The sequence below is a fragment of the Pungitius pungitius genome, chromosome 7 (assembly GCF_949316345.1).
Source record: "Pungitius pungitius chromosome 7, fPunPun2.1, whole genome shotgun sequence".
Lineage (NCBI taxonomy): Eukaryota > Metazoa > Chordata > Actinopteri > Perciformes > Gasterosteidae > Pungitius > Pungitius pungitius.
The window spans coordinates 11,671,057-11,695,818 of NC_084906.1; the positions used below are offsets into that span (position 1 = coordinate 11,671,057).

The 24,762-nt window shown below is 42.1% G+C and overlaps 1 protein-coding gene across 3 annotated transcripts in view; it reads left to right on the forward strand.

The window, feature by feature from the left end:
* The window catches only part of rabgap1l (RAB GTPase activating protein 1-like), an 86,898-nt gene that overhangs the window by 47,845 nt on the left and 14,291 nt on the right, over positions 1-24,762 (forward strand). For 2 of the 3 annotated variants that reach the window (XM_037469294.2, XM_037469296.2), the window contains exons 14-18: positions 7,721-7,834; positions 12,792-12,866; positions 14,442-14,567; positions 16,351-16,494; positions 20,523-20,564. In XM_037469294.2, coding sequence (XP_037325191.1) covers positions 7,721-7,834; positions 12,792-12,866; positions 14,442-14,567; positions 16,351-16,494; positions 20,523-20,564 — 501 coding nt within the window. Of the gene's footprint in view, positions 1-7,720; positions 7,835-12,791; positions 12,867-14,441; positions 14,568-16,350; positions 16,495-20,522; positions 20,565-23,688; positions 24,257-24,762 lie in introns of those variants that run through there. The other variant, XM_037469297.2, reaches the window with a different exon arrangement.

A 24,762-nucleotide genomic window follows, 5' to 3' on the forward strand; every position in this document is an offset into this window, starting at 1 on the left:
GATGTAGAAGTGAAGTGCAGTTTTGGTAAACTCAGCAGCTTTTATTTTTAGTGGCGCGTGTTAAGTAGGTTACCTGTTGGTGAGGTCTGAGTAATAGACTGTCTGCCCAACAAGCCCCCAGGCTACAATTAGAGGAAGCCTCTCATTCCCCTCTTTGTACACTTATCCCTCCCACTTTATCTCTCTCTTTCTCAACCTCTGTCTCCCTCCTTCTGTTATCGGTCTCCATCTGTCTCTTCCCTCCTTGCTCTTTGATTTTCCCCACTCCTTCGCTTCGCATTTCCGTCTTCTTTTCTGTCTGGTTTTCCGCCTTGAGTCGGTTAGTTTAAAAGCCACCAGGGGATAAATCTGACAGGTGCAGAAAGGCTGCAGAATAAAGATGCTGACAAATACCCACACACTATGTTGGATTCAGACTGACGGGGGACGGTGTTTGTGGAATCCCCGGCCTGTGCCAATGCTTTTTTAGAATACCTCCATATTCTCAATGTCATCTGCAAACTCCTGTGCGTGCTGATGTGTCACACTGCTCCTGTGGCTATTTTGTCTGGAGGTGAAAGCGAAAATGTATGTTTGTTGATCAGCAAAAGCTGATGGTATATGTTAGAATGAGCTTTATTGCATTGTCATTTGTATGAGGGGCCGTTCAAGACATTATTCATTCTGGTACTCTCACATACATATTCTTACTCTCACATACATACTGTATATTCTTACTCTCACATACATATATTCTCACTCTCACATACATATATTCTCACTCTTATATACATACATTCTCCTTCTACATACATACTCACCGGCCACTTTATTAGGTACACCTGTCCAACTGCTCGTTAACACTGACTCACGGCGCAGCCCGTGTGTTAACGGAGGTCAGCATTTCTCCCTCCATCGTTTCGATGGCTGTCGCCAGAGGCCTCGGGCAGCGGTTTTACCACAGCAGGCTGTGAGGAGCCTTGTACTGTTGCTTCTATACACTCACCGGCCACTTTATTAGGTACACCTGTCCAACTGCTCGTTAACACTTAATTTCTAAGCAGCCAATCACATGGCGGCAACTCAGTGCATTTAGGCATGTAGACATTGTCAAGACAATCTCCTGCAGTTCAAACCGAGCATCAGTATGGGGAAGAAAGGTGATTTGAGTGACTTTGAACGTGGCATGATTGTTGGTGCCAGAAGGGCTGGTCTGAGTATTTCAGAAACTGCTAATCTACTGGGATTTTCACGCACAACCATCTCTAGGGTTTACAGAGAATGGTCCGAAAAAGAAAAAACATCCAGTGAGCGGCAGTTCTGTGGGCGGAAATGCCTTGTTGATGCCAGAGGTCAGAGGAGAATGGCCAGACTGGTTCGAGCTGATAGAAGGGCAACAGTGACTCAAATAACCACCCGTTACAACCAAGGTGGGCATAAGAGCATCTCTGAACGCACAGTACGTCGAACTTTGAGGCAGATGGGCTACAGCAGCAGAAGACCACACCGGGTGCCACTCCTTTCAGCTTAGAACAGGAAACTGAGGCTACAATTTGCACAAGCTCATCGAAATTGGACAATAGAAGATTGGAAAAACGTTGCCTGGTCTGATGAGTCTCGATTTCTGCTGCGACATTCGGATGGTAGGGTCAGAATTTGGCGTCTACAACATGAAAGCATGGATCCATCCTGCCTTGTACCAACGGTTCAGGCTGGTGGTGGTGGTGGTGTCATGGTGTGGGGAATATTTTCTTGGCACTCTTTGGGCCCCTTGGTACCAATTGAGCATCGTTGCAACGCCACAGCCTACCTGAGTATTGTTGCTGACCATGTCCATCCCTTTATGACCACAATGTACCCAACTTCTGATGGCTACTTTCAGCAGGATAATGCGCCATGTCATAAAGCTGGAATCATCTCAGACTGGTTTCTTGAACATGACAATGAGTTCGCTGTACTCAAATGGCCTCCACAATCACCAGATCTCAATCCAATAGAGCATCTTTGGGATGTGGTGGAACGGGAGATTCGCATCATGGATGTGCAGCCGACAAATCTGCGGCAACTGTGTGATGCCATCATGTCAATATGGACCAAACTCCCTGAGGAATGCTTCCAGCACCTTGTTGAATCTATGCCACGAAGAATTGAGGCAGTTCTGAAGGCAAAAGGGGGTCCAACCCGTTACTAGCATGGGGTACCTAATAAAGTGGCCGGTGAGTATATTCTCACTCTTATTTACATACATTCTCCTTTCACATACATATATTCTCACTCTTATATACATACATTCTCACTCTTATATACATATATTCTCCTTTCACATACATATATTCTCACTCTCACAAACAAATGTATGTATGTGTAAAGAAAATATATGTCTGTAAGAGGAGAATGTATGTGTGTATGAGGAGAATGTATGTGTGTATGAGGAGAATGTATGTGTGTATGAGGAGAATGTATGAGCGAAAGTATAGTGGAAACGGAAGGCGTATAGTGGAAACGGAAGGCAGAACATTTCTCGCGCTGTGATTGGCTGTCAACCTACCCTGTGATTGGCTGAGACTCGAGGCGGGTCATGTTCAGGTCGCGTTTAGCATGGATAGAGATGAGATCGCTTTGCAGCAAGCCATTGGAGTTTTGAGAACTATTTTAACATCCTCTGACAGAATTTTTTCTATTGAGCAACAAAGGGCATGCTCATCTGCACCTAACGTTGTTCACAGCACGGCAGAAAGTGAAACGAGACAACTTTTCAGACCAGGGGGCAACTCACAAGTCAAGTACATGCAGAGCAGCTCAAGCTACACAAGACCAAACAGGTGTTACGTGCCTACTGGTTTTTGAACCACTGGTTTGGCTACGCGTGCGTGTTTGTTTTGCTCCGACAGCGGCAGATGTTGTCTGCCTCGGTCACCTGATCCGTCACACATTCGCAAACATATTGCTGAAAATGTTCAAAATGTATCCCATATCCAATGCAGCGATTATGATTGTATAAGTGAGCACTACATCACTGCCACGTATAAAGAAATAAATAAAAGAAAATACGTTTATTAAAAGATCGCCACAACCTGGATTCGAACCCATGCAGTCGAGCTAAACAGCAAAACTTTATAAAACGGCGGCGCTACGCCATCGGCCAACCGAGCTGTCAAGTGATGCTGTTGATTTCAATACTTGTAATAAAATTGCACATCGTCAGTGGCAAGAAAACCTTTTGGTTCACGGTGAGCCAAGACAACTTGTTTTTGGTGGCGTAGCGCGAAACACTTCATACATATTTATCGGTGCTTTTTCGCGATGCTTGTTAGTTATTTAAACATTACATCCACATGGTTAAAAAGTGCTTTACAGACGTGAAGTCCTAGAATACACCGGGGATTAAGCAATCACGTAATTAGCAACATCAGTATGAAGGGAGAATTGCATAGTTTATGCAAAGTTTTTACCTCTGCTCAGTAGAAATATATTTAATCAAGCTTTAGAAAAAAAGAGCACGGATGAACCTTCGCAAAGTGCACGAGTTTTTTTGTCGTATACATCTAGATGTTATTAATAGAGTAATCCTACTTGGGCAATGTGCTAGAAAACCTGACAGAACTATGTATTTCGCGCTACGCCACCAAAAACCAGTTGTCTTGGCACTAAAGTATCACACACACACATATTTCTATATAGCTCTGATTTACACTCTGTAGGATTTCCTTCTCATCCTGTGGAGCAGCTTACTGAAATGAGCATGTACTAGTTTTGCCCATCCAGAAGCCATCCTTCTGTGTTGTATAAATCATCCCATTGCAAACCACCATCCACTTTTTTTCACCACCTAGAAGAGCAACATGACATTTAAGAGGATTACCTGCAGTCAACAAAAGCCTTGTCTTCTCTTGAAATATGACGCTGCCTCTCAACATGTTTCTATCGCAGCCACAATTCCTCTGTCCTTTCCTTCCTTTCTGTCTGGAAATGGAACAAACCCTCTGCTTAACAACCTTCTTGATCCCCCCCACGGCCTATTCCATTGATTGCGGCAGTGGAAAGATATTCAGGCTGAAGATCCTTCTGAGCAACCATCTCTCTCTCGCTCTGTCTCTCTCTCCTGCTTCAGAGGATGATGACCTGGTGGGGCCTTACGGTGTTGGACACGCTGTCCAAGCCATGGCAGGAAGGGTAAACATCTGTATTGGCCCGAGAGCTTGTTAGCGTCTGAGCGCTGACAGGCTCCCTGACCTGGTTCTCCACGTAGCCAGCATTTGTTAAGTTGCCGGCATTCTAAAGCAAGTTCAGGGTTTGACAGCTGGTACTGTGAGGAATCAGTGGGTCGCTCCCTATTAGCTAAACTAGTATGCAAATGTTCCGGACAGGAGTGAGTGGGCAGACCTACGGCGGCTATCAGAGGGCACTCTACATCTGCTCACAGACCTGGGGTTATAGGGTGTAGGGTATACTCAGTTTGTTTTGTGTTTGTTCTGGCAGTCCACCGCAGGGGGGTTGAACTGGGGCACTGCTGATGAGGCTGCAGTTCCTCTTGAACACCTCAGCCTCCCCGCAGAGATCAAAGCGCTTCAGCATCCGCATACGTTCACGTGCCGTATCCACACACGGTATATAACTCTTGTTCCAGTGCATACATAGCAAGAGCAGATATTCATTCATTCAGGCATACCAATAAACATGTTTTACCTGGAAGACACTGATGGGTAAGACTCAACAGCAACTGCGTCGTTGTTATTCACTGAGCCAACTTAAAATGGTATTTTTTCAAAGTGAACACAATGCCAGCTGGATGAAACAGTGCTACGTGCAGTGCTGACTGCTGACTTTAAGATAACATCATGATCATTTGATCCTTTTTAGGTAAAACACTCAACAACAATTAAATGAGGGAAGAAAACAATGGTAAATGAAATATGTCAAACATCACTGTCAGAGAATAGGCTGCTGTTGAAGACAGACTTGTAACATGGGTCTGAATTTCTTTGGGGGGTTTCTTTCTGCATTAAAAATGGGAAGAAAAGTGGGTAATTTTTAGGATGGCACAGTAGGTGTTAGGGGAGCAGGCAAAGAAATGACGCTGAACAGTAAAAAGAAGAATATACTCGGGAAGAGAATGAATTTCAAGTAGATGGGAGTAAAGAATTCAAATATATAGAGAAATGCAGGCAGAAATGAATAGAGAAAAAATACTTTCAAGCCGAGGAAGGGAGAAGCTAAGCAGAGGACGTCCGCTGTTCATTTTTTTTTGTGGTTTTGTTTTTTGAGTAATGAGGCAGTTAATTAGTAGAGGCAAGCATGGTTTATTAAATCAAAGTGTTAACAACTTTCCCTCTCAACCTCATTCTAAGCTGATGTTACCATGGTAATTGCAGAGTTATGAATGTGTTTGTTGTTGATGAGCTTACTCAAATGTAGTTAATGAACTAGTAGTCTATAACTATTTTAAGAGCAATGTTTTTACTCGTGGAGTAATCGATTAAACTGCCCTCTACTACCTTCTCTTCTTTGTTTCTCACCTAAAGTGCAATCTTTAATGCAGTACTATATTTATTTGAAATACATAGGGAGTTATTTTCCTGCTATGTGATTAATCTTTTGATCTATTATGTTAAAAATCAAACATTTATTACAATTTATTAAAGCCTATTGTGACATCAAATAGATTTTATCCAACAGTTTAAAAAACAAGGTAAGCTTAATTTTTAGCATAAGACAACACAGCAAAATATTACTTTTACAATGGATCAGTTATCAAAATAGTTGGCGATTCATTTTTTGATAATAATAAACTAATTGGTTAATGACTAATTATTTTAGAAATTAAATGACCACAAAAGCTAACATATCCAGATATTTTATCCGTAGCATCTTCTACATTTAAATATGACATTTGAATATGCATTGTGTACCATTTAGGAAAGTAGTTTTGTCGGTTAAGACACCCTTGAATATGAGAAGAAGAAAATCACAGCACGCTACTTTCATCCCTGAAGAGCTGCATCAATTTCTTTCCTTTTTTATTCTGCAGAAGAAACACAATATAAAGCTGATGGTTCCATTTCTAACACATAATACACAGAGCGACACACCACCTCCACACTACAAATCTCATTAAAGCATTACATACAGTTGTGCCAGGAGCTTCAAACCCTTTTGTGGTGTGTTTGCGTGCGCGTGTATGTAGACGGGTTTTACCGGTCTTGTGGGGTAACCTCTACCCACAGTCACAGTGTGAGGAATAACCTTCCTCTTGGGGTCAAAATGCACATCGCCCCAATGTAAAAGATTAGATTTTACAGGTAAAACTTCGACCTGTAAAAGATTAGATTTTACAGGTAAAACTTGGACCTGTAAAAGATACGATTTTACAGGTAAAACCTGTACCTGTAAAAGATTAGATTTTACAGGTAACACTTGGACCTGTAAAAGATTAGATTTTACAGGTAACACTTGGACCTGTAAAAGATTAGATTTTACAGGTAACACTTGGACCTGTAAAAGATTAGATTTAGGTTGGCCTCACTCAGTGACATACCGGGAAAGGCCAGTTTTAGGGTTTATTTTTAGTTCAGACTTGGTTTAAGGTCTTGGAATAAGGTTTAAGTTAGCTATATGAAGTGGCTGTCTGGCACTTAGATGGAATGCTTCGGGTAAGGGATTATGGAATAAAAAAAAAACACAACCTAAAACAGACAACCTTGGACGCTGTACTTCTAAAACCACAATATGAACAGATAATGTGTATTTAGGGTAATTAGAAAGGTTGTATTTTAAATACTTGTATATAAATAGATAGTGTACCTTGGGCTTCCTCACAATAAATGGCAGTAAATAAACAACGCCCCCAAAACTTTGATTAATGTACAAGCGCTGTCGTGGCCTGAGCCACTTCCATCCGTTCAGCGAGCATTGCTGAGCTTTTATCTTTGAGCGTTACACTGCACAAAATCCCAAGGACCCCTGACCAAGACCGTATACGAGCATTATATGTAGCAGTGTTTCATTCCCTTCTTCTCTCTCTACTGTCCGGGAACAGGGAGAAGAAAGAGGCTAGAAAGTTGAAATCTCTCTCTCGCACAACCATTTACACACATCAAGGCCAGGCAGGCTTGGTTTATCTACAGCTTACAGTGAGTTGTTGGAGAATGCTGGGGCTGCCAGTCTTTTCTCTCTCTCTCTCTCTCTCTCTCTCGTGTGTGTGTGTGTGTGTGTGTGTGTGTGTGTGTGTGTGTGTGTGTGTGTGTGTGTGTGTGTGTGTGTGTGTGTGTGTGTGTGTGTGTGTGTGTGTGTGTGTGTGTGTGTCGACTGACAGTTTCAATATGCGTTGGAAGAGAAAGTGAGGGGAAAATAGCTGTGTGTGAACAGTTTGTGTTTGTGAGAAGCGCATAAGAAAACAAGCAGGCGTGTTTGGTACGTGTGAGAACACTGCAGTGGATTAGACATTACGGACTAAGAGACTGAGGCCTGCGGGGTGCTAAGGGACAAACACGAATACACACAAAAAAAACAGTGTCATTGCAATGCTTTGTATCATAGTGGCAGACTGACACAATTGAAAACATTACCGTCTTTTCTACTGAGTAGAAAACAAATCCAGAAAGAGATAAGACGTCTCAGAGTAAATGTCAGAAATCACCATTTGCCGCATCCTAACTTGAGCAATCTCCAATGCACATGGTGTATCTAAATTTGCCTTTCGTCTTGTCACCCTTCTAAAGCGTATAATCCATGTGTGTTGCAGGATTCGCCTCAGGAAGGTGTCATCACCCGGGACATTCACCGCACCTTCCCTGCACACGACTACTTCAAGGATTCTGACGGAGATGGACAAGATTCACTGTACAAGATTTGCAAGGTAATCCTGGGATGTGACGTTGAAGTTGTGGTAACGTTACTTTAGTAACGTAGGATGCCCCTCCACTAAAGTAATATGAACAAACGGTGCGGTGTAAACACACTGAGTATAATGTGTCTTCAGAAGTTGCGTTTTCAGCAGATCGTTCTAGTTGTCAACAACTGAGTTGCAGCAGTGTGTGGGGGGATTTACATTGAGATATACTGTACATCAAGATATTCAATGTGTTGGAAAGGAAATACATGCCCAAAAATGTAATCTGTAACGTATTTGGATAAATTAACTAATGTATTGTTAGCTACCGTTAGCTAGCATGTCAAACAGGGCTAATAAATCAGCACGTAGGAGAATGTCAAGTCGCACAATACAATTATAAAATAGCAAGGTGACCAGTAAACTATAGCAGATGACTACCCTTGGCTAAATAAAAAATAAACTTACTTTATGACGCTTCTTCAGGTTGGGTTGGTTGCTGGCAAGCAGAGGCTGCACTACACAGTTCTATTCCGTTCTCCCTTCTTTTTCTGTAACAATACCATCTATTTAGATTGTAAATGTAACGGAATACAGTTACTCATGATTTGTATTTAGAAGACGTAACTCTGGTACATGTATTCTGTTACTCCCCAACACTGTCTATGTACAGTACAGTTCACTCACTTTCTCCATGGCATCATGGAACAGAAGCGCTGTGAGTTGAAGAGCTGATTCTGAGATGTGTGCTTGATTTTGTCCAATTTGTGCCATTTCCTATGAAGGCAGCCATTAAACAAGAAATATTGGATTCTTTTTTTTCTCTATTTGGCCTGGCTAGGCTCAATAGGAATTTGTTTCGCATTTGGCTCTACGATATACATGTATGACTGACAGTGCCCACTTTCACTGAGACATCAACAGGAACTCTTCCTTCACATGATATACTGGACAAACACACCACTCAGTGGAAAGAGATTGATCTTTTCTTCCTATTTGAAAATGGAAAAACACAGTGTTTTGTAGGTGGCATATTTCTCTCAAATTCTCCACCAAACACATACAAAGTAAAATACCATTCAGTTTGCGAATCGTTTGTGCTTTTGCAGATCTCAAAAGCCCAGTTTACAGGCTTTAGTTTTGGACAGTTTTAAAGGCATCACTCATATGACCCAATTCACTGCCATCTGAAGATTGCCATGTCAATGCATTGGTCGTTATTATTTCTAGGATGTCAGTAATGGTGGCAGCCAAATATTTCTGAGGAAATGTGCACAGCATATGCATAGTCTTACATATTTGATTTAGGGAGATGAGGGTCGTTGGGCAATTTATCCACTGATTTAATATTTCTTAACTAAAATAGAGTTTGACAATTGCTGCTCTTTGGGTTAGTAACGGTTTTGTTTTGCTAAGGTCTCTACTATCGCACGGATACTACAACACAAAGGAGGTGATTTGATGTATAGAAGATACTCCAAGTAACTGTGAGGAACCTTCATCTTGTTCTGACTGATGTTGGCCTGTTGACAGAATGGTTGTTGTTTCTGGCCCCTGAAGTCCTTTCGGGAAACGACTAATTTGCAGCACGCTCTGACAGTCTGACCCGCTCAGCTCCGGCTCTGGTTCTCCCGCGTGTTCCTTCCTTCCAGCGGGCCAAGCAATATGGCCTCGCCTTATGGGCTCCCAGCAGGTACCGGTGGAGCACTGTGCAGGAGGAGCGGTGGCTGCCGGCCGTAAACTCTCCACCCCATGCCGAGGCCCCAACGGCGGGGCGGAGGCACCAGCCAAGTCAGATGTGGGTCCGTCTGAGGCGGACCGCTTCACTGCTCATTGGAGGCTGAGCTGAAGGAGTTCCCTGCATGAGAACTAGCGTGATTTTTTTGGGAGGGATCTTGCGGTAATGCGACCGCTCTTTCATCTACAACATCTAGGAATAACTATATAGAAATAATTCATCTTTTCGTGATGGTCTTAATGAGGCATTGTTAGTGCAAATGTGCTCCTGCACACCAACGGGGATCCCAGAAGTGTATTGTATTGTTTATTAAAATCAAAGTAGTTTTCTAGAATGATGAATAGAACTTTTGCTCCTTTTGATTTTTCCTTGTACCGCTGAAGTATTGAGGGTCAGCGCTCTGGGAGAACCTGTCAGGCGGGGTTAGCATCCACTCCGGACCCAACTAGGTCAGTGGCGAGCCGGCCTTCATTTGTATGCAAATCCATGTAGATTTGCTGCTGATAAGGTTGGTTGGATCTTGAGGCATGAGTGGGTCACAAGCACAGAGAATCCAGGGCAAAGTTTATATTCATCTTCATAGCCTGCTCACTAATAAGCATAGACTCTTTAATTTTTTTTAACCTTTATTCTCCAGGGAAGGTCACCTGAGCTCCATGCTTCTTTTTTTGTTGATAACAAGCTTAATTCTTTCAATGCTCCACACTGTCACACTTCCAGTTATCCTGTGCGGCCTCACACGTGTACTGGTGGTCTCTCAGAAGGCGTGCCGAAGCAGTTCGGGGTTGACCACCTTTGACAGTGGCTTTTCCGGGAGACGGGAGTATTGTCCTTACAGCTGGTTTGGAAATTTAAAGCCTGTGACTTTCAGATAAAGAGAATTTCTGCTGTATTTCAAAGCGGGGCAGAAAAAGCAAACATATCTATAACATAATAACGCCTCATCAACCCAGCTAATGTTGCAATGGAAGTGATCACCGAGTGCTTTCATGCACACATATTTCAGGATAGTAGTTGATATCATAATGACCGCAAACCAAATCAAATTGTCTATGCTTGTAAAGACAATACCAGCTGGGTTGGTTAGAATAAGGATTTGCTCCGTAAACCATAACGCCTCCGCCATCCAGCTGTGGTCCTTTGCTGCACGTGATCCCTATTTAATTCTGCCCTCCTGTTATCTCTACACTGTTGTCTGTAACAAAAGCATGCAAAGGTTGAAAAGACATTTTTAAAAGTAATATATACTGTAAAATACAGCAATACATGATAACATGAGAAAATGGCCATGTGCAAAAGCACACTCAAGCCTTACAGACCTCTTAATATGGCAATGGATCTTGGCTCTCCTTTACCACTTGCACGGTTTCCCTCTCAGTTAGTTTCATGTGCTGTTTTTCTTTTTTTAAAGAATAGGTGAAACACTTTTCCCATGACCTTTCTTCTTTAAATACAATTACTTTTGCAGTAATATTTACCTCACACATTTGTCGACAACATTTTCTCTAAAGCTTTACACGCATAGTTAATCATGTTAAGTTAATCAATCCTGTGCTTATGGTTATGAAAAACCAGACATATAGCTGGTAATAATCCATCCCTCTGTGCCTATTATCAACTCAGGCTAACACATTTAGATTTCACCCACCAGGAACTCTCCCATCCATCTGTCAGCATGCACTTCTCCCAGCCGAGTTAGGGACATGTGAATGCCACACTCCATCAAGCACGTCAGCTTGTAGATTACACTCTAGACAGGTCCACAAGACTTCTTCATTACCTCCACATTAAACTCCAAATTAGCTGAACAGATCAGCAGTGGAGCTCTGGATGTCCACACTCATTTTTCCTGCATGCTAAGGAGGACAGAATCTTTTAACCCAATGTGGGGAGGTTTGGCTGCTGTTGGAGGGACTGTCCATCAGAGTGGGCATCCTGGAAAAATATCTGTAGGGGAAGATATTGAACTGTCACCAGCTGAATCATTTTGAGTGGCTCTGTAAGAGAGCGGAACTATTTAAAGGGGGCAGTGTGTGTTTCATTCAACTCTTCTGTGCTGTACAACTCCCCCGTTGCTGTTCTAGGTTCTCTGGGTCCTAGGCTCAGTTCAGGTACTGCTGCCACCTGGTTTGGCCCACATATGTTATATGTTAAGTGGAAGTCAGGTGAGGGGGTTTACCTGCCCTTTGTGCCCTCTGTCATCTCCCGTTTAGTGCGCCGGCTTTGGAGAAACTTACTGTTCAGTGATGATGTATGTTTCTTAAATCCTGAACAGTATGGCTTTGCACGGATGTTGTGCAGGAAAAAAAATGGAAAAAAAGTGTAGGTTGAACAGATTATTCACGTCTCTCTACCGATCTTTATTCACACGATGTTTGCTCATCAGCGTGATGAAACCCCAAAAGATGGCACCTCACAGGGCGGTCATCTGAAGGTTACTCTCGCCGGTCCTCCATACTTAATAAAGGACCAGCCAGGTTGCTAATATTTGACAGGCTTTCTCTTCTATTAGTTCAGCAGCAGTGAGACGGCATTTGTTTGGGCCTGACATGAGTGTCTCTGCCGTTCTGCTCATGATCAATCCGTGGCAATGGATTTGACCTTCGTACCTCAAGCTCATCATTATTTGTCAATGACATCAAATCTCTGTGTTGAGGGACCTTTTTTTAATGCTGTATTTTTAATGTTGTATTGGTGTCACAATAGATATAGGCATCTGATTGATAAAATTAAAATCATTTTAAGTGTGTGGCAGAAAATTATTCTGGTTGCCATTGTTATTGTTGTGCAAGTCAGAAATAAGTTTCATGGTCTTAAATTCAATGTCAAGTTCTCGACTTTGAGGTTCAGGACCTGAACTTCGTTGAGTTATTTATTTTCATTTTTCTTTGGTATTTTTTCTTTCCACTGGTGATCAGTAACACATCATTGCTTCTTCAGGGTTTTCTCTTGCAACTTGATTAGGTGTGGTCCGATTGGTTTAAACCAAATTGATCTAACAAGTGTTAGAGTTGAAGTTGATTCAGGAAATGAATGGATATTAATTGATCCATGGAAACTTTTTAAATAGCATACCTGTTCATCCTGGCGCATTGGTGGAGGCTCAATTCCAAAATTTTAATTATATAATATAATAAAAAAATTAACATTAACACTAATAACATTAGCCTCCAATATTGAGCCTTTAAAAATTGTCAAAACTGTTGGAATAACCAAACTGAATTGTTTTTTCTTTGTCCCTCAAAGGCCTACTCTGTCTATGATGAAGAAATTGGTTATTGCCAGGGTCAATCATTCCTCGCTGCTGTTCTCCTGCTGCATGTGAGTAAACTTGTCATCCAACCAGCCACTGAGCTCAACACATAAACCAATGCACACCAACCTGTGTTGAACAGAACAACATAAAAGATTACAATATCACGTAACATCTTTATTTTTCTACTTTCTTTACGTGCACATTCATATCAACAACGTGAGTAAAGCCTTACACTAAAATTCACTATACCGCATAGACATTAACAGAAGAACCTGCTCCTGGCTATTTTCGTTTGTCCCATCAACATTGAGTGAAATTCTGGGATGTGACCTTGATGCTACAAACTGTGTTTGAGGACGGCAGTCAAACAGAATATTACAAGATTCTCCCTTTTAAGAGAGATAGTATGTCCGCATTGTGCCGCTACACCTCTATGCATCTATAGACCAAGTACTGTGCTGGTTGTAAAAAAAACAGAGCTTAGACAATATAAGTGATTAAATGGAGGCTGAGAGGGAGACATAAAGAACGTCTTCGGCTGAACGCAGGAATGAACACACTTCATAGCAGAATGATGTGGATGAATAGACAGAGGGAGAGGAAGGGTAAAGCTGAAAGCATAATGCTGCATTAGCAGAAGAGGTGGACAAGACACTTATTCTCTCTCTAACAGATTTAATTACAAGGTCATTGAGAGACAGATATTTCTTAAAGTAAGAAATATCTTAAATAATAAAATCTATAAACCTTTGCCCATACACGTTCAGTTAAGTACATAATTTATCTTCAATACTTTGATCTGTTTGTTTTTTTTAATATGTTGCATCATGTAGCACACACATGTGAAATTTGTATTTAGGGATGTTGTTAAAAAACAGATAGAGGTGAGATGGAGCCCTAAGTGCAGGAGGAAGTCCAATTTACAAGGGCGGCAAAGGTTAAAGAGAGAGAAGACGGTGGAGTGCAAGTCAGGAGGAGGTGGGTGGGAGGAGGGATGGTGGGAGAGTCATGGGCAACGAATACATCTGGTTAGGACACATCATGATGTACAGAGGAAAATGGACTTTAGAGGAAAAGATAGAAATGTAGAGAAGGAAAACAGGAAAAGTTATTGAGGTGGAGGCTGTAAAAAGGAGGAGTGGGAGAGATAGCAGCAGCAGTAAAAGATATAGAGGTTATGCAGCGGTTGTATAGAAGAAGAAGAGGAAGAAGGGACAGGTTATAGAGGAGATGTCAGGAATATTAATAGTGGTTCAGGTTTACCTGCAGGAGCCCATTCAGCCCCAAACACATACTGTCACTCTGATTAAATTTCACCTCGCTGTGTGTGTGCGTCTGTATAAACTGATATACTCACACACAAACATCTACAGTTTCAAACTCCCTGTTATCTTCATTCATCCAAGCAACACACTATGGAGCACTCACATTAAACCAAAATTTGCACACATGCTTCACATGTAAACACTGAAATGAGTCCCTTAATATCATTCACACAGTCTTTTTTTCTGTCCTTCAGGTTTCATTACACAGAGCCAGTCACATAATGTTGGATAATAAAATGTGTTCTTGTGTTCATGAGAAGATTCAAATGTTTAAGTCCATGTTCTTGTATTCAATGGTTATCAATGTTGTTTCAGATGCCAGAGGAACAGGCTTTCTGTGTATTGGTAAAAATCATGTATTACTATCGCCTGAGAGATCTCTACAAAAACAACTTTGAGGATCTTCACTGCAAGTTTTACCAGCTGGAGAGGCTAATGCAGGTTAGTGATGCAATGAATTATAAGAATTGTAACGCAGTGTAACACAATACCGAGAAGACGACCCGGACTGGATGGAAGTACGATGGCTGAAAATGGGTTGGGAAGTTGGAGGGGCTGCTGGTTCTGGAAGATTTCTTTCCCCCTACTGTATTCCCATTGAAATCTCTTCTCCAAACAATATACTTATTGACTTTGGGATAATTGACCCCTTTGGTTTGTGTGGTCATTGAAACACTAGGAACCTCAAGTTTCCGGATAATCCTAAATTGACTGAATCAATTTCAACAGATTGTGTTTTGGGTTTTCGCAACTGCGTATTTAAGAGAAATTCTGACCCCATTTTATACTTAGTAATTAGATGTCTATTGTTAAAATCATCTTTTGGACTCACAGTTGACCTTTACCTTCCTAACCCGCAATTGTTAAAAAAGATTAACAATTCTTCTCATAATTAAAGGTGTTTTCAACTCAAACTATGGGCATTTTATTTTGCGTTTCTAGTTTCGGGACTTAAAATAGTTATACGGTGTGTGTGTATTTATATATATATATTGTATATTTTTATATATATATTATGAGATATATGGTATTTTACAAATCAATTCCTGGTTGTAGTTGACGAAAGTAAAAATCTCACCAATTAATGACAGACATTTTGAAAACGTGGCTCGTTTAGTTTTCATATCCAGCCATCCTTTTTGCATAGTCTGGTCTAAAGGAGCAGTAATGTCCGCCATATTCGTGCCATTACTCATATTGGTTGCCACTACAAAGAAAAGACTAGTAGACAGAGCAACTAGCATTACTTACAAAATATATTAAAGTACATAGAGCATGTTACCAGTGATTGTATGATCTCTGGGGTGCGACATGTTTGTTGTTGCCTTGGTGTGACCCCATTCGGTTTCTCGAAATATGATAGAATATAACGAGAAGTACTTATAAGTCTGTTTCTGTGACTTCTGATCTCGGTTGGCTGAACAGCATTCTGTGGGTCTGTTGATCCTGATGTTTTTGTTGATGCCCACTTGGCTTTAACAGCTGAAATCCACTCACTGATTAGAGCTTAATTTAGCCCTGAAATCCATCTGCTCCCTGCGAGTAGTTGTCTCAAAGCATCAAGATCAACTAATTTAGCAATGCGGTCATGGTAAGGATGTTAGCATTGACTGCTAATTATTAGCGTACCGGTGGGAGCTCGCAATCTGATCCAGTCAGGTGGCAGGATGAGTGTTGTCTGCCAAAGCGGATCGCTATCCGACCGATTGCATCTCTAAGACGCACTTTATACTGGAAATGTGATGTTATGTTCTAACATAAAAACAGATGAACTAGAACAAAGAAATCGAAAGAGAAGAGAATCAGTTGTCAAAGAAGAGAACCAATGTAGGAACCCGTTGTTTTATGGGTTCTGTTGCATATATGTATCAGCTCAACAAAGGTACAATCACTTATTCTTACAGATTTTTGACATCGCTCTTACTTTATATAATATAGTGTGTTTTTATTTGAAAAAGTGTGCAATCAATGAATAATATAGCCCACTCTTGGACAGCTGGGATTTGATACTGAATTTTGTTAGTTGTCTTTTTCAGAATTTTCTTTTGTTCTCGGGGCTCTTGAAAGAGATTACCATCTGAGACAATATGATTTAATAAAGGATGAGTAGAAATTAAATAATGTAAAATTAAAATGACAAACAGAGCCATGTCCTTCTATTCTTGTAAATTCTGTTTCATCTCATAAGCTTCTCCTCCTCCTTGTCTTCTATCTGCTTCCACAGGATCAGCTTCCAGACCTGTGGTCCCACTTCCAGGAGCTCAACCTGGAGGCTCACATGTACGCCTCCCAGTGGTTCCTCACCCTCTTCACTGCCAAATTCCCCCTGTGTATGGTTTTCCACATCACTGACCTGCTGCTCTGTGAGGTATAACTTTGCTCACTGCATTACTCTGTACTGGTAGTAAATGGAAAGGGATTTGTACTACATTGTCAATGAGGACAGGGGCCAACGGGCCATGAAGACGAGAGTAGTAGGAAGGAGGTAGGACAAAAGGTCGGGGAAGAAAGAGAAAGAGGGGCCGAGGTTACTTCTATGCGGAGGGTGTATGGCGACTGTAAGGCAGGAGGATGGAGACGTGAACAGAAAAGGAGTTGGTCCAACTGCACAGTTTACTCTCTGCATTCTACTGACTAGCTTTGTTTTGATCTAAAATCATACAAATTAAATCAATAGGGAGACGCTGATCGGGCTTTTAAGGGCAGATACAATCATTAATTTAAGGTCATTAGGACGACATGACCCGATAGCAATTACTGCTTCATGTGAACATTTTTACAGAAAGCTCCTGTTCGCTCCCACTGTTTACTTCCTTTATGGCGCTCAATACATTCAATTGATGGATTTATTTTTGATAATCTGAAGGATTTTCTTGGCTGCTGGTACCACTATTTTGAGATCTCAGGGGAGGTTTTGAGCCAATTCGTAGAAGAAAACACATCCAACACATCCAACCCCTTCTCTGTGGTCATGGTGGAATGAAGTTTCTCTCCCACTGTGCGTGTTGTAATCCAGGCTTCTTCCTACTTTATTTACATTGTTGGCAGGTTGCGCATGCTTTTTGTGCTTTTGAGTGCATGTGACCCATCCAATGGCCTCCTCCTGTGTTAACACGGTTAGCCCTTTTAGCACTGCTGCTGTAGTATTATTACTGTTAGCAACAGTAGCTTTCGAGTCTTTAACGTACGGTGGCCGAGAAGGTTCAGACAAATACAAAAGCAACAACACAACCGCAAACGCCACAACGCAACACGAACGCCACAACACAAAATACAAAAGCCACATCACAACCGCAAATGCCACAACACAACACGAACGCCGCAACACGAAAATACAAAAGCCACATCACAACCGCAAATGCCACAACGCAACACGAACGCCGCAACGCAACACGAAAGCGAAAACGGAAGTAGCTGCCCACGGGAGCGAGCGTATTTTGGAGGAACGCCCACGGGAGCGAGCATATTTTGGAGGAACGGAGCTGGAGGATGCCAGATCGTTTAAGTGAAACATGATTCCTTGCGGCTACAGTTAAAGTAAGGAATCATGTTTCACTTACTTCTTAAACGATCTGGCATCCTCCAGCTCCGTTGTTACGTGCCGACTGGTTTTTGAACCTACTGGTTTGGCTACGCGTTTAGATGTTATTAAGAGAGTAATCCTACTTGGGCAATGTGCTAGAAAACCTGACAGAACTATGTATTTCACGCTACGCCACCAAAAACCAGTTGTCTTGGCTCACCCTGGACCAAAAGATGTTCTTGCCACTGACGATTTGCAATTTCATGATAAGTAGTGAAATCAGCGGCGGCATTTGACAGCTCGGTTGGCCGACGGCGTAGCGCCGCCGTCTTATAAAGTTTTGCTATTTTGCTCGACTGCGGGTTCGAATCCAGGTTGTGGCGATCTTTTAATAAACGTATGTTCTTTTATTTATTTCTTTATACGTGGCAGTGATGTAGTGCTCACTTATACAATCATAATCGCTGCATTGGATATGGGATGCATTTTGAACATTTTCAGCAATATGTTTGCGAATGTGTGACGGATCAGGTGGCCGAGGCAGACAACATCTGCCGCTGTCGGGGCAAAACAAACACGCACGCGTAGCCAAACCAGTAGGTTCAAAAACCAGTCGGCACGTAACAACGGAGCTGGAGGATGCCAGATCGTTTAAGAAGTAAGTGAAACATGATTCCTTACTTTAACTGTAGCCGCAAGGAATCATGTTTCACTTACTTCTTAAACGATCTGGCATCCTCCAGCTCCGTTCCTCCAAAATACGCTCGCTCCCGTGGGCAGCTACTTCCGTTTTCGCTTTCGTGTTGTGTTGCGCCGTTCGTGTTGCGTTGCGGCGTTCGTGTTGCGTTGTGGCATTTGCGGTTGTGATGTGGCTTTTGTATTTTGTGTTTTGCCGTTCGTGTTGTGTTGTGGCGTTTGCGTTTGTGTTGTTGCTTTTGTATTTGTCTGAACCTTCTCGGCCACCGTATTAACAGGCAGGTCCTGATTTTGATGCAATTGCATCCTCATTTTAACATTGGAGCAATCTAGAGAGACATTTCGAATCTATCCCCCTGCATTTTACTCTAGTTGCCACTGATTTACTATAATAATACAGAATAATAATATAATCTGGTCACATCACCTGATCTGCGGACGTATTGTTCGCCCACTCAGGTAACAGAGCTTTTAGATTATCACCACCGGCTGGTGAGCTAGATCAGGTGGTCGGCACATTTTTTTCCAAGTGAAGCAGCAACATAGTATGATGCACTATATCAAATGCCGATCTTAAGTGTATAGCAAAAGAGCTTGTTACCCACCTGCATTACGCCATTATGCATGTTATTTTTCTGTGTTGGAAATGGATTGTTAGTGTTTTTATATATCGTTGGACATTTTTTCACGTGTTCTGGAAGTTTAATTTACTTGAAACATCAAAAGTCAAATGCCCTATTGTTTCCATACCCCCCCCCTCCCTCCATCCCTCTGTCTTCCTTTTGGCCCCGGGCAGAACAATTAAAAGTTTCCCAGGTCTGTCTTACCCAATGAGCCGCATGATGAGAATCTGCTTGTTAAACCACAGTTTTCATCTTCTCAATCTCTCTGTCTACTGTCCTCTTCCCCAGTCTTTCCATCATCTTGTCCCACTCCTTCATTGCATCTTTCTCTTTCCTACCATTTTTTAACAGCCATTTGCTTTGTTTCCATTCTTCTGCTGTCTTTTATTCCCTGTTTATTAACTAATAGTTTAAACAGTAGTGTCTTATGTAATTAATCGTATTATGTATTATCTCATTCAACATTTCTATGAATCATAATTAGCAATAGCAGTAATAGTATATAGCTGCTCCTGCAGATCCAAGTTACTCACGTTCTTCTACTGATAGGTGGGGAGTCCCAGGCTCCAACTTGATGTCATGTGGTGTTTTAGAGGTTAAATGTGAGTTGCGGTAGAGTCGTTGGTCATCATCACTTTAGTAACCAATAACTAGACGGTAATGTCCAGCATTATTTTTTTAGGAAGAATCTTACCTCCCCACCACTATATTGAATTATTTAACTGTGCTCGTCATGCATTTTAATATTTGTTTGTTCTCGTGATGTAATACTCAACCTTCACTTCTCCATTGCAGCGTTGCCCTGTCACCTTCCCCAGTCCACGATGTCTCCCCTCCCTGCATTTATACCTCTTTCTCCCCATAAATCCTTGTGGGATATACAATACCAGTCAAAGGTTTGGACGCACTTTCTTATTGAATCAAATAAGAAAATGTGACCAAACTTTTGACTGGTACTGTACACACTGAGGTTATCTTTCTTTCTCTCGTACATGCGTCTATTCTGCCTCAGCGCTGTAGCACCATCTTGAGGCCTGCAAACATAGCTGTGGAAGGGCAGGGCTCCCCCTCTCCTTTCTATTCCTCCAGTTATTTTTAGAGCTGTCCAGATATTTTTAGCTCTGTGTTGCCATGTGAACTGGTTGTCACGGAGACCAAGGAGACGGGTGAACCCATGCAGAGATGACATCAGTTTTAAATTTTCCTTCTTTCTGTGTCAGAATCCAAAGAATTGTGTTGAAAGGGGAGGAAGGAAAAGACAAGTCGTTAAACCATTATTGTGCATGTGAAAGAAAACCAAACGTCTGACTGAATCAGTCACTCATATAGAAACACTATAGATTTAATGTACAAAAGAAAGTACAATTTAGCTTTATCTTTTAAAATGAATGGCTGGGTATAGGTACAGTAAACTCAATATACTGGACTGCATGCAAATTTCAGTTCTGGAAGAATATCTACAGTTTCAGAAATCAATTTGCTTAAACCTTTGATGCATATAGACGTGATAGTTTTGCCCCTTGTATCCTAATTTGTCTAATTGTTCTCTTTCAGGGTCTGAGCATCATCTTCAATGTAGCCCTAGCCCTCCTCAAGGTTAGTATTCACTTACATGTATGTAACCATCTGCTTAAATTCTATCAAATCAGTTTTCATCTCCAAATCATACTGCCAATAGTGTTTAATTGATTCTCTTTGCTGAAAAAAATCATATATTAATTTAGTTTTGTGTCCAAAAGGTGAACCAATGTTGCTTTAAAGACAAATATTTACATGAATTGCTAGTAAAAATAAATAAATTCAAATGGTAGTTATGCACACATTTCATAATCAGTTTATTAGAGTTGTTATTCGTGGGAATATTACCTCAAAGCACTGCTCAAAATATGAGTGGTGAAGCATGATTGTGCAGACACGAGGAGGGGCATTGAAAAGAAGTGATGGAGGTTGTTTGTTGGCGTTTCTTGCCCCCTAGTGTTTAAATCAGACTGTATCCTGAAGTTAGAAGGCTCATTATGTTAAACATCATGTTGAATCTGATGCACCATGTCACACCCATACCGCCTTGACCTAGTTTACACATATTAATATATCTGTAGCATTGTAGTACATTTGTTCCATTAAAAACAGTTATGGATACATGCCCTACTGTAAATACAGTTTCCCTCAGAGGTTGATAGAGTAATGTAACATTTGAAATGTATTTAAATGGAAAGGAAGACTCAGACTCACAAGTGACACACACACTAATCAAGTAATAGACAAACTACATTTTAAAAGATAGGAAAAGCCGCTTTATTTCAAATCACTCGTGATTTTAGTTTCACTTTAAATTAGAGGTGGCATGGATTGGTCTCTGCTTCATTAGACAGTGCTCGTCATTCTGAACCTGTTTTGTAGTCTATTTACTTAAATAAAATATAAAAATAATTTAGCATTATAACAATTTTAACAATAAGTTTGACATCAACAATATTAAAAAATATATTTTCTTAGTACATGTAGCCATGGATACCCGGTAAAACAAAGGTGGGCAATATCAAATTGAAATGTAATTTATCAATTCCCAGATAGAGTAAATTAGTAGTAGATATTACTGCTTCTGCATGATTTCCCCAAAACCATTTCCACTTTTAAATCCTTAAGCAAACCAAATGTATTAATAAATACATGAACATGCAGCTTCCAATATACCAGCCAATTATCAGCTAGTTTAAATGGAAATGGGAAATGTTTTTAACCATAATTCGATGTATATGTCTTGGTCCCCAATCAGCTCATAGGCAAAAAAATGTCCAGTCAATTTATGTAATATTTTTATTATTAATATATGTGATACACATTGTGACATTACCTCTAGAAGATGCAGATGGACAAATAGAACAAATCAAGAGACAGATTAAGACATAAGATTTCTAACAATGGTATATTTACAGGTTCAAATAAAAGATAATGAAAGATTTGCTTTTTTACGCAGTAATGCAGCCACACTCAGGCTTTTCCCTCTAAATGAATCCTACATGGTTAGTTTTTAGAAGATCTCCCTGCTCTGCATCTTGGCGATAATGTACTCTGTGAGCCAGACAGAAAGATGTGGTGCTGCGATGGTCGGGAATGGAGAACAAATGAGGAGGGTGGAAGGGGCTTCCACTGCATGCCTGTCATTGGTCAGGCATGACGGCATTCTCCCCCGAGATTCCCTCCTCCCTCCTCCATCCATCCTGTTCTCCTCTGCTCTCATCCCCCTCCCTCCATCTGTGTTCACCTCCCTCCCTCTCTCTTGCTTAGCAGTCGCTATCCCCATCACAACAGGAGCATAAGCTTTAGCGTTAGCAATCTGGACCTGGAGGGGAAAGAAAACAGCGTTCAGTTTTTTTTCACATTTTTTTCCTCTATCTGAACCTCCCATGGATGTTTGCTTCGAGCTTCGAGTACTTCATTCTCTGTCTTCTTTACCTCTGATTGCATTACCTCTGCCTCCTCTTCTTCTCGGTTGGCTGGCTATGCATTTCTTCAACACGCTGCCTCTGTCCACCATCCAGACCTCTGCAATGGAGCCGCCCCTGTTAGCTGTTAGCCATTAGCTGTTAGCATAACAAAGAAAAAGTGTTAGAGAAAGGGTTAGAAAAAGCAAGGAAGGCTGAAAGAGTGAAAAACAAAGGAGCTGCGGACTGAGAACACCGTGCGGTTTCGTTGCATTGGATCCCCCAGGCCGCGGACCAGGAAAATCCCACTTGTTTGCCCAACATACACACTTGTGTACTCACTGCCTGCCATTTGAAGAAGCTGACTCCAATCTAAAGGATTTACTGACCGATACAGACCGGATGCCTGGCCGCTGCTTATGGGAATCTTCCGCAGGCACACTGGAGTCCAGTCCAGAGCTGATGGCTGCGCTTTGGTTTTACTGATCAATGTGGTTGGGATGTGGTCCGACTTCAGATCAGAGGGTTATTTTAGTGAAGAGGGACTGTGAAGACACAGAGAGGCAATCGTAAAATACACTTTCATGCATCATTGGCTTAAATCTGACTCAATGAGTGCAGCGTCCACTGAGCCATAAACAAACACAAATGCATCATCATCTCCTGGAAGCAGAAAGCTCCATCCTCCAATGCAAACTGCCCACATCTCGTCTGCTTCTACGTCGTCATCAGAACCGCCGGCTCAGACTTGGGCTGAGGCTCTTCAGATAAAAGGATTCATTCTGTTATTTCGCTCCTTTTTTACATTTCAAAGAAAGCCCAAATCCTGTCTGCTTCCTACCAGGTGTGGCCTCATGTTTGGAAACCGGGGACAACGCGCATCAAGTTTTTGATGTGTCGTCTCACACACACACACCGAGCCTTCAGCATTAAGGCCACTCAGTTGCGCACAGAGGGTTTTTTTCTCTCTGCCTTTGAAGTCTAACAAAAAACAAAAAAAGGTGCAGTACTCATCCATTGCTGCCGTTTGCCTGAGCAGCCGTCCACGTGTTTAGCAGCTTTGTTGCTTGGCAACAGTGTACTGGATTGGAATTGGTTGAGGGAGACTGAGAGTGGGTAGTGTGACTGGGTTTCAAAGTGAATCTGGCATCAGGTAGCTGGAAGACTCAGCATTATGCCGAACCCAGCGTCCACACATCATTTTCTGACCGTCATTTCGTGGCACCGTGTTCCTGGGCTCTGACAGTGGTGCAAGCTGGGTGGCCTACACCCCACTTTCCTACGTTCTGTGTTGCACCTCTGAACTGGATTCATGTTGACGATGCGCACCTTGGACTCCTGGGCTGTGTCTGCTGAGTTGCCGCAGGTTCCTGTTGTCGTCTTGTCTCTTCTTTCCGAACTGGCGTCCTGAACATCAGTCTGTGGCTCAGTCACTGACCTTATCAGCAACTCCTCTAAGAAAGGCTGGTCCCTTGGTTCGCCCAGGACTGACCTCGGGACAGATCTCTGCTCCTTTAAGTTGAACACGGCCCACCTGTCCTCAAAACACCCGAAAATCCATCGGGACGTTAGGACGACACGCTGGAGTCACCGGTCACCCTGGCCCCGGAGCGGGACCGCCCCTCTGCCTCACCCTGCCCCACTCCACGCCCATCCCCTCCCCTCTCCCCTCCGCCCTTCCGTCCCCTCATACCTGCCTTGACCACCCACCTGCCCCTACCAGCAGTACGCACGGCGGCGGAAGATGGAGAGGAGAAGTCGGAGGAGAGTGCCCACGGCAGTCAGGCGTCAGCTGACTCGTACTGCAGGGTGATGGGTCTCCTTGGCATGGGACACCGGCTCTTTGTCCCCAAGCTGCTGGCGGTGAGAGAAGGGGACTTGGAAACACACTGGATGAAAGAAACAGAGCATGCAAGGAATGGCCGGGTTTAGAGACAAAGGCCTTGTGGTTGGTTTGATCATCGGAGGAACTTTTCTGAATGTTACACAGGTTGAATGTGCCAGCCAATTGGCTAAAGTTTATCTTAAATAGAGATGGCTGGCGTGGTATTTTTGCGATAAAAACTTGCCTTACATGGATGTGAATCTCATGCCTGATAAAAGGACACTTCCTCACTATCTCCTAATTGATAATGCCAAGAAGTGTTACATTTTATAATTATTGATATGCTTGCTCATTTTCCAAACAAAAACATGATCTACCCTTTTCGCTTTTAATAACATCCATACATACTTGGTCTTTGAGTAACAATTGATCAGCCATGCACATTTCATAGTATTTCTGGTTGGATTTTACAATTCATCCTTACACCACAAGACGGTGGTATTGCTTGTTATTGACTGTGATTTATGTTGAAGCTGCCCTGCTG